Source organism: Homalodisca vitripennis, chromosome 7 (assembly GCF_021130785.1).
Source record: "Homalodisca vitripennis isolate AUS2020 chromosome 7, UT_GWSS_2.1, whole genome shotgun sequence".
Taxonomy (NCBI): Eukaryota; Metazoa; Arthropoda; class Insecta; order Hemiptera; family Cicadellidae; genus Homalodisca; species Homalodisca vitripennis.
In genome coordinates this window covers 13,178,045-13,189,611 of record NC_060213.1, presented here as the reverse complement: position 1 = coordinate 13,189,611, position 11,567 = coordinate 13,178,045, and the positions used below count along the sequence as shown (strand labels likewise).

At 30.9% G+C, this 11,567-nt stretch overlaps 1 protein-coding gene across 1 annotated transcript in view; it reads right to left on the bottom strand.

Annotated features, from left to right (window-relative positions):
* Window positions 1-270: 270 nt before the first annotated feature.
* The window catches only part of LOC124366924 (metabotropic glutamate receptor 4-like), a 31,222-nt gene continuing 19,925 nt past the window's right edge, over window positions 271-11,567 (bottom strand). The window contains exons 7-11 of the mRNA XM_046823531.1: window positions 8,339-8,501; window positions 5,726-5,939; window positions 3,919-4,070; window positions 2,783-2,957; window positions 271-1,498 (exon numbers count right to left, since the gene is read on the bottom strand). Coding sequence (XP_046679487.1) covers window positions 1,305-1,498; window positions 2,783-2,957; window positions 3,919-4,070; window positions 5,726-5,939; window positions 8,339-8,501 — 898 coding nt within the window. The 3' untranslated portion in view covers window positions 271-1,304. The remainder of the gene's footprint in view (window positions 1,499-2,782; window positions 2,958-3,918; window positions 4,071-5,725; window positions 5,940-8,338; window positions 8,502-11,567) is intronic.

Here is an 11,567-nt window from a genome sequence, read left to right as displayed (position 1 = left end):
TCTTCGAAAACTAACATATCTAATCAAATGTTTCCTAACAAGAAACTGTAAAGTAAATCCATGATATTTGGTATGATATTTTTATTTTGTCTTAACACACCATATTAAAACAAATTTTGATACTGTACAGGCCATGGAATTACCTATTGTTAACCTCTTAACAAAACCATGCCACCATTGCTAAAACGGGAATAAGGATGGAGATTATAAGTCAATAGTTAAAAAAAAACTCGGTGTTTTATAAGGTGTATTAAAAATATAACACGACCATAAAAAATACCATATTTTATTTTATTACAATACAATGTCTGTTAGCGTACGGTTCTTTCACAACGTATAAACCCATTGGTAAATTAACATAACGTACACCATTTATTATTTATATTAACAATAAAATACCTCTTTTATTTATTGGTCTGTTACTAAATGATATAATAATGCAACTGCCAGATCTACTTTATGAATCTAAAAGAAAGTCACCTTTAATATACTATATTTTTGTAGACAGTAAAACTTAAATTACGTATTGTGAAGAAATCGTATTTCTATTGTACTATTTTGTTAAAGTGTTCAATACTCTGTAACTTACTATTTAGAGAGAATGAACATATGACAGATATCACATTACGCACCAGTAAACAGTCGAAACACGGGAAACTTCCGGTCTAGTGTGTCCCGACTTCCGGTCGCAGGGCTCATTGCGACCGGGAGTCAAGATTATCACTTCCCGGAAGCTAAGAACTGTAATATTTACAAGGAAATCTATTATTCTACAGTTAAAAATATTACAGAACCCTTTACAATAATTAAGTATTTACACATATATTTACAATAAGACTTATTAACCTAGCTTTTAGCTATAAAAATAAGTGTACTGGTATCAGATGAAAATTCTATGTTCAAACCACTAAGTTTTATTCTCAAATAGTATTATACAAGAATAACAAAAAATTTTGAAAAAGTGTTAAATCAAAAATAAATTGGTCTATTACAATCAATAGTTGTCTTACTCATAAAACATATGTCATATACTGTACTTTGTACTAAAATGTATCAATGTTTTGATTGGGTATATTAATGTAATACTAACTAAAAAAAAACTATCTGTAATATACCTTTAATGTACGAAGGTTAATATTTATTCTAAAACGACTTTACAAAGTTTAAAACCTATACCATAAAAATAATTATACCCAAAAAATAATTTTAAAATAAGTACAATATGTTGGAAATATTTGAGTCTTTGGAACAGGTGGTAGAGCCTGCTATAACCCCACATCGCCGTCTCTAGACTGGGCCTTGTGCTACAGTTGCACACCGTCCAGAGGACCGTTCCCAATGATATTGTTCAACATCTTGTTGTTGGGCAGCAGGTCGTCAGGCGCGTGGTTGTTGTTGCTTGCAGCCGGCGGAAGGATAGTCTGTGTAGACCTGTTCACCAGAGCCGGCTTCTTTGCTGCAAAGTCGGCGCACATTTCGATGTCAATACATCTTGAGCCTAGTAACAGTTTCGAGAGTTAATATAAAAATAATCACGTCAATATGGAGTTAAGTATAAGATAGTATGATTAATACTATCCAGTACACGTGGAATAACCGAGCAAACGATGTTTTTATAAGGCAGCGGTCAAGGTGATAACAGGATGACTCGTAATGACTGTAATATTATAGTTCTCTAAGGGATTCGTGAACAGACTATCAATAATCTAGACATGTTACCAATTCGTAGTATCTCAGAGGAAGGATTTTGTCCGTCACCACTGAAGGCACTGTCCCATACTAATGGTCTGTTCAGCTACTAGTACTTTTTTCAAGTGGGGTTTATACCTTTCCACACTTTATTGTTTGTTTTGTTAAAACTTTATCATTCCCGTTATAAGTATTTTTCATTAGGTAAATAATCAAACATTGTTACGTAGGTCATTATATATGTATATATATATATATATATATATATATATATATATATATATATATATATATATACATATATATATATATATATATATATATATATAATATATATATATACACAAAAAGTTCTTATTCTTACTTATAAAGATCTTGATGAAATTCCTAAAACAACAGACCTCCATGGTTTTAATACAAGAAATAAAACTAAACTATGCTTTCCACAGCACAGAACGGCCAAGATTGAGAAGAGTCCGTTTTACTTTGGTATTCGGTTGTTCAATAAGTTACCGGAACGAATAAGTGCAGAAACCTCATTTTGTGGGTTTAAGAGATCGCTGACAAACCTAAAGAGTTCAGTGCTTTATTGTCTTACGGAGTTTCTCGAGTTTAATTTTTGACTTCCTTTAAATTTTTAATTAGAAAATTAAGGTATCTAATTCTTGCTTTTCCTTCATTGATTATACATTACTCCATTATGTTACTTGACAAAACACAATATCTGTATATGTTTTGTAAAATTTTACAAATCATATGTGTGAATGAAGAATTTAATTGTAGGTACAGTAGATGTAACTTATTATTAACTTCTTCATCTTTGTCATTCTACAAGTGGCTACAGTTTTGCTCATAACATCGTACTGTCAACTGAAATAGTACGTTATAACTTGATAATAAGGCAGTAAAAGTAGACTTCAACTACGATTCTATATTTGTAAATTTCAAACCAAATTAAATTCCAAAGTATCAATTGTTTATTGAATGGACTTTGTTCTCAGTATATAACTGGACTACAATTGTGTTTAGGTCAAAATGAAATATTATAAAACTGATATTTACGATGAACGTATCTAAATACTGTATAACCTACCTAATGTATCAGTTGCTGCGATGAAGGGCTGAGAGAGCCTGTGAGTAGTGGAGACTGCGGCAACCATGACACTGCCGCTAGTGCCGGACTTGAGAGTGGCGGAGTATCGAGAGGAGGCTCCTGGCATCATACTCTGGCGGACGTTGCGCTCAGGCCGTATTAGTATGATGTACAGCTGACAACATTGATAATTAATCTTTTAATTTAAGAGTACCGAATATACAGGAATGCACAACTGAATATAAATAATAAAAAAACACAAATGTATTTTAAGCGATAATAAACAACCGAACTAGTCAAATCACTTTAAACACTTGCCCTTAAACAACCAACGCTACTCCACTTAATAATGGCTGTTATTCTGGAAGCGACTGGAAACAGAGTTACCTTTTTGTCAGAATTCCAATAAATCTTCTCTTTTGTTACAAAATTCAGGAATAATTAAGCTTCCTTTTGTACATTTATTTACTAAAGTTACATTTAGCTTTGACCCAACTTTACTCTTTATTCTGATTGAATTCTAATAAAATTGTAACTTTGAACTCGTGTGATGAACCGTTAATAAAAAATTAAGTTTCGCCTTAATTCAGAATAACACGTGATATACATTGTTTAAAGTCTCAAACGCTTATGTAAATATTCAAAAACTGTTTCTATTTCGAACTGTTTAATACATTATAAAAGTGTAATTTGTGTAATAGTATACATACAAAATAATAGTAAGATGTTATCCAATTCCATCGCAAGTTTGTTCAGACAATTTGTTAATATAACGAAATAAAAATATTTTTAAAATTTTCTTAGTATTTTGTTTAAATTACTGTTTTTATTCATATTGTATTAATAATTGCATGCTATCGATTAACGTAAAATATAGGTAAGTATTTTAACTATAGAAATATATTCTTCTATGTAGCTTCGTTTCTTCTATGTAAGGGCGTGTTCTTGCCGGTGCGTAAGTAAAGAGCCACGATGCTTGCCAGACTGCTCAATAGACAAATGCTCTACGTTACAGTGTTTCTAGGATAGGTTGTGTGCTTGCCGGTACCAAAGTAAAGAGACACGAAGGCTAGCAAGATTAATCTATAGACATACTTCTATACTACCCTGGTGAACGTTTGACTGGTTGACTATACCTTGGGGGAGAAGAGGCAGGCGATGGTGACGCTGGCGGACAGGCTGATGGTCACTGACATTGAGGTGATACGCAAGGGCATGTGGTTGCCAGTGCCAAAGTAAAGAGGTACGAAGGCTAGCCAGATTACACACGTAGTATACATCGTGAAACCTGTTTATATCATAAAACTGTTACAGGCTATTATAGTACGTTTTACATACATTAAAATTAATTGTCTCTATTGTATCAAGTATGGAAAATGGGAACATAACTTGATAATTACCTGCAGATTCTGTAACTTTGCAACCCATTTCTAAAGTATATATTTATATAAAACCCAGCTGGCGGATGACCCCAAACAATTTTATGAAATATTCAAAAAATATTTTGGCTCAAGTCGTCTGGTAGACTTTCCATTATATTGGGTGAAAGTTTATATTTTAAACATTTTCTTACGTTATTTAGGAACCTAATGAAACAATTTAAAGTGTTTCTTATGTAGGTTATTTATTTATATCAATAGCAGTTTTCAAAAAATGTATTGTATGGACTTTCAACGTATTTTACTTAATTTTTTTATAATATTATTTCATCTAAAAATGAATATTCATACATAATATTAATATTCGAACATGTTCTAACTAGGAAAATTAATTTATGATATCAAGGATATGTTTATCGGTTAGTTTGGTATAGATTTGGTCCTAATAAAGCATCGGTCCAGTTATAAAAAAATTCCAGTAAAAATATTAGAAGTCCTTAAAAATTTTATTTGTAGAAATGTATTGGTCAATTATTGGTCAATAAGCGTTTTTTATTCATCTAGGCCTAAAGGAGCCAGAACTATTTAGCAATACCTTCGTTACTGTTCAGTAGTTACAATTCATGTTTATACAGTTTTTATAAGATGTGATAATTGTCCTACAACGGAGGAACGATTGTTGTAAAATAATATAATAATACTAAGCATGAACGAAAAAAAATTTTTAAGTTAGTTTACCATATAATCTTATATTTTATAATATCAAATAATAAATGTTGTTTAAGCCATATTCAGTGAAGTTATTAGTTTTTATAAACTTCCAAATGAAGTAAACATTTATTTATGCCTAATTTATGTATCTATTTTACCAGATATTTTAAAATCGCTCATTATGTATTTTGCAAATAAATTTTGGGTATATTAATAAATGTGTATTTATAAATACTTATAACATTACCTATGTGTATTTTAGATTGTAATAATATTACTAAGCATCTTAAGATCCACTCAGATGTTAGTTTTAGACATGAAGAAACACTTTTGTGTGGGAGTAGTAGCGATTAATAGCGCTATTATAATGTAAAGTGCTATTCTCTATACAATATCAATCTAAGAACTCTTGGATTCCTCTTAATACTATACATGAAATAATATTCATTGGAGCATAATATTTCACAATATACGTCAAGAAATGTTAAATGGGAGAAGGATGTTAGTTTGTAATTAGAACTTATTTGAAAAATAAGCAATGATCTTTCGTTAGTGTAATATCTTTTGCTGCAATCTACTTGGAATGAAATCGTCTTAAATATAACTATGTACCACAATGCATGCAATATTTATAATTATTGAATATAGACAATAATTCTAAAACAGAAGATAGGAGATAAAAGTTAATCCTCCACATTAATAACGACGGTATTTGAGGAAATCAAAACTATTCAATAGTAAAACAAATGTAATCCTTATTTAATCTATTACAACTTCCATTTCAAAACTTATTATAAAAAACTAGCCTTGAACAAAGGTAAGAGCTATGAAAGTAACTGCGTTCTGTATGTACCTATGTGCTTTGACTCATTGAAGGCTTCAGGGATATTGCGGGTCTTGACGGCGTACACGGTGCAGACGATGATGAGGACGATAGGGTAGCCGAAGGCGATCATGTGGGAGGCGTCCACGTAGGAGGAGCAGATCAGGAGGTTGTCCTCCCGCGTGGGGTAGTGGTGGATGGCACGCGGCGGCGACACAAAGAACCAGATTGCGTTGATCAGAACCTGTGACGTTTAGACTTCATTAAGAATGGTAAGATAATTTAATTTCTTCAGATGAATTTACGAGCAAGAAACCCTCTTCGAAAAAAACCTGGAGAACAACTGCTTCAGTGATAACTTGCGAACCACCGACATGGCTAGTAAGACGAACTGCTTGCAAGCATAGGACCACTCAGCAGTCACCAACTCGAGCAGCAGTCACCCACCCGAGCAGCAGTAGCCACCCATCCAAGCAGCAGTGAATTTTGACGTTGCACAGTCTGGACTACCCAATAGTCCTAAAAAAGTCCAAAAACTAAAAATAAATTTGTATGCTTAAAATATTTAACTAAATTATCTTTAACAGTAGAAGTACGCGCTAATTATTCTGACCCTTGGAGTGACTAAGTACTATAAAATCTCGGCCTACTTTCGTTTAAGGTTTGATAAAACAGGCCAATTGGGAAAAAGATTCAATCTATCTGGCGTTTACAGTACTTAGCATCTCTCTCTCTCTCTCTCTCTCTCTCTCTCTCTCTCTCTCTCTCTCATGTATTGTTTCGTAGCAAGTAGCGAGGAGCACATGTTCCTAGTCCGTACCGATTAACAATTTATAATTAGGGATTTGAGATGTGCGTTTTTAGTCGGTAAGAAAACCTATAAGTAGAACATTTTGATTAATTAGAAAAAGTTTAACTCTAAAGGTGAGGCATTCAATTACCCCATAGGGGATCTGCCTTAACTGTAACCAAATTTCAATGGATATGGGTAAGTTAGTGTTATTTATTTATTTAAGGCCTATCATGAAATTAAACTTGCACTGAAAGTTAACGACATTTGCTGTACCATTCGTTAGCAAAAATTTTAAAAGTCTACCACTTGGATTGTTTGTTGGCTGTAAAGTGTTGACAGCCTATTTAGAGTCTGTACTGAAAATTCAAGGGCGTTTTTACATATTATTTATACGATATAATTGTGAATTTAAAATATAAAGGAGTATTATGAACACTTAAGAAAGGTTTTAAGTTACAAAATTATACAGTAATTATTCAAAATTTGATACGTGTAGGAAACTGGCGCCACACGTTTTACAATCACCTTGAATCATATTACTATAGTTTTTTTAGCGGTTGCTTATGCTTGTTAAGCTATTTTTGCGTTCTTTTGCATTAATGTGTTATGCATTAAAAAAACAAAGTAGGCGCCACTAGATTAACACCAGTTACGTGGTCTTCAACAAAATAACGAATCATATCATACGGTACCGTAATAAATTATAAAAATTAATGCTTGAACATAGTATAACTGTTGTAAAAACGTTTCTACTATATTATGTTATCAATCATACATGCTTTAATATCCAATTTAAATAAAAAGGACAATAAAAATGAAAATTTGAAAATTCCCGCTTTAATATTTTACTGTTAAAAATTGTTTTGAAAATTTACTACACTTACTAAAATACATGTTAGCAACATTAAGAAACAAATCTAATATATTAAACACAATAACGTATGTTTACCTTATCTTTATATCTAGTGTAAAAAATATTTCTTGAAATTTAAGTATGGTAAAATTTTTTGACTTAAGTTAGATATATTTATAAATTATATTGTTAAATATTTCCCAGCAAAATTAAAGTAATGAAAATTGTTTGCACAAACTTCCTTATCTGTAGTGTTCCATTGCTTGTAATCTTAAAAATAACCATAAGACAAAACAAACACACATAACCTTTATTGATGTATACACTTTCATTATAAAGAATTCTAAATATAGAAATCAATCTTCAAGGATTGTTTCATTAATAAAATATAGATATCAATATATATATCAAATTTATAGACGTTATGTTAAAACAAGTAAATTTAAAAATCTGTTTAACATTTAAATATAAAGTTAATATTGCTGACAGTTTGCAGTATACACATGAAACTGCTTAATGTATTGTCCAGGTAGTTAAAAAAATCCGTCCTTAGCAATTTTTGTAATTTAAACTATTACTACATCAAACAGAAGACGAGGTAGCACTTTCTGCTGGCCCGGGATGTTTTAGGCTACTTGTAAAGCCACATAAATATAACTGTGTATTTGATGGTATTAGTTACATCAGAGATAAATGAGCCAATGCTATTAGTGAAGTATAGAATAAGGAGGAGTTTGGACTGACATCTGCATAGTGAAAGATCAGGTAGTAACACTTACAGTAACAATCAAAGTTACGAGGAGCAGCCCTACCGTTCGACCTCAGAACTATTTGAAATAATTTTCGGACCTTAGCAAACCTCATACGTATGAATGATTTATGTGCTGAGTAACTAATAAGTTACATACAGTACATAAATTTACAATAGGTATATTTGGATCCGTACCCATTTTGTTTCGTATGATTATCTAGTGCGTTATGTACTTTTATCACCGACCTGTACACTGCATAGTCCGCTACAGATAATCAGCTGGGACTTAGGTGTGATGAAGGAGGGTCGCTTAGCAGTTCTCTTGCCGGCGTTGAAAATACGCGAGATCCTGTTCGTTTTGGTGAGGAGCGCCGCATACACAACCGTGAAACAGAAACCAGCTCCAAACCTGGAACAGTGAGGTAGTAGCAGCTACAATGTTCATACTATAAATTACCACTTTAGTATGAGGCTAACAGCTAAATCTAACCCTAAGGTTTCAATAGGAAGCTACACTTAGCTTCTTTTATGCCTTTAGTTTTTTTGGTTTTATAATTCGCATCAGGGCATTGAGAGTAGAATTAAACATATCATCAGTAGTTCAACTTTTATAGAAACTATTAGTACTTTTCTCAGTCTGCTTATTTGCAAGGATTAATTTGCGAAGCATGGAGAGACGGCCATGCATGACCTAAAAGAGACATTGATTTTTAAACTAGGAATTGAAATGTACAGTGTACACTATAAACATTCCATCTGGCCTTTATTATGATATGAAAAAATAATTATTTAATGTGGACCCCCAAAACTTTGCAGCTAAGTACTTGGTGGTAATTTATTACTCCAGGTATAAAGCAAGTTTTGAAAATAACGTTAGGAAATGAAGCATTGAAAATAAATATACAGTACGCAATAAAACAATACTAACAGAGTTGTAATGTATTGAAATAATCTTTACTTTGTCTGCTAGATATTCCATATCATTATTGTGATATATATTTTGTAGTTTGATATAAAGTAGTTGTATGATTTTCTAATTAAAATTAATTTTGACAGTTTATTTTTGGTTCTTATAGATGTCCCGTTTAAGATAATCGACTATGAATGTACGTATTTTAGAAATGCAACCAGATAGCAGTTCTTTTAAGGTTCAGGGCTTATAAGGTTTACCTAAATATCAAGTATAGAAATAGTTGAATAAAGGTTCATTATGCATTAGTTCCTTGCTGTTCCTATTAAACATTTTCCCATCATATTCTATTCTAACATTGTACATTTGTTAATAAAATATGTAACGCCTAACTATATAAACTTTGCGAAATAAGGTCATAGAGAAAAAATTAGTTATTTAGAGATGTTTAAATAAACTTTTAGTTAATTGAATAATATTGGAGGATTATAAAAGAATTTAATTTTGAATAGGTCGGTATTCATCATTGATAAGTTAGTCTTGATCTTTCTTAATGTAAAATGTTTCCCATGAGTTGAAGTGTATTGTGTGAGGAACTTCTTTCAAAAATATTTAGCATGCCAATCAATTATAAAACTACAGATAAAGTCGTATATAATTCAAAATTAAATTAGATTAGTTTTGGAATGAAAAATCTTACTCTAAGCAAGAAAACTTGCCATACAAGCCTTAGAGTAACAATTAGAAATAACTAAACCATTATTAATTATTTATCATGAGTTAAAGAGAAGTACTTTACCATTCTTGAAAGTATTGGGTTCAGATATAAAAATAAACAACAAAATTAAGAAAATAAATTTAAATGCCTTAAGAGTAGCAATGAACCTGTGCCTTATGAAGAAAAGAAATCGCTTTTTAAAGTCAAACAATTGGTTTGTAACTTGTAGTCAGAAAGCTTCTTCTAAAGAAGAAATGAATATTTTGTATAAAGGTTTACATTTCAATCTAAAAAGTAAGAACTATAACGAAAATATGATAATAAATGTTGAAAACAAAATTAAAAATTTAGATGACAGTAAGAAAATTGCAATTAGACCTCATATATATTCTACTGTTTCTAAAAGTATAAATGAGGCAAAACCTTCCTATAAAATACACAACAAACTCGATTACACTGTAACAAGTATAAAAGATGAGGATGTATTTTATTTGTAAACTGACAAAAGTAATACTATTTTTATTACAGACAAAAACTAATATTTTTTAAGAGTAGAACAAATTTTAAGTAAGTAAAGACAATTCAAAAAATGTTAAAAAATCCTATACATACAGTAAGTTAAATAAATCTATTTCAGAAAACTTACAAAACTGAATAGATTTTATATACCACCTATTACACAGAAAACTTAGTTAGATAGATAGTTTCCAATCCCAAAATTCGATTGCCTTAAAAAAATACATAAACCTGGAAATGGAATGCGTTAAATATTGTCAAAAATAAACTCTCCAACTATATCTTATCTCAATAGTTATCAAATCACTTCAAAATTTAAAAACTCTTCATTCAATTTCAGTACAGAATAGGTATGATTGTATACAAATAATTAAAGACATTTATATAGAATAAGGCAAATATTCTATATCTTTTGAGTTAATATCACTGTGTCATAAAGTTCCAATTATAGATACAATGGAAATAGTTTTGAATTGGTTTCTTTCTATAAATTTACAGAAAGAAAAATTTGATGAATATTCCATGTTGATAAACCTATGTATGAATCAGAATACTTTTCAGTTTAAATAATCATACTATACTCATAATGATGGTGCAGCGATGGAAAATCCTCTTTCGTGTTTTATTGCAAATATTTAATGAGTTATTTTTATAATGCAGCTAACATTTAAATGAAATATTTCCTAAGAAAGTGGATATGATATGTTGATGATGTCTTTGCAATCTATATATATATATATATATATATATATATATAAATGAATGTTTGTGTGTTTTTCCTTTATGGAATCGCAAAATATTAGACAGACCATTATGAAAATTTGTATTTATACGTATTTTTCCACGGAGAAGGTTTATAAGCTATGCCCATTAATGTAACTCACCACCAAGCGGCGCTGAAAAAGATAACAGGTTTAAAAGCGCCTGTACACTATAAACTGCAATTACGAAACAGTTACGTATATTGGAAAATTTATATTAATTTACAAATAATAGAACATTATCGTTGTTTGCTTATAGTAAGACATTTTATTTCCGATATATAAATTTTTGGAGACAACATTGGTGTAATATATCCTTAGTTTGTATGGAATGAAAATATGAAAAGGTAAGGAAAACCAAACACAGAACTTGTAGAGGGGAAGGTCGCAAAGAACTTAGCTCGCAATCTGGGTACTTGAATTACGGTACACTCCAGGGACTTGGACTCATCCGACCGAGATACCAGGACAATATCATCTACGGTATATTGTATTTTGCACATCGTACTTTTCTAGCTCTGGAATATTGGCAGACGGGTTCACTAATCGAAAAACTTGATATTTTTCGTA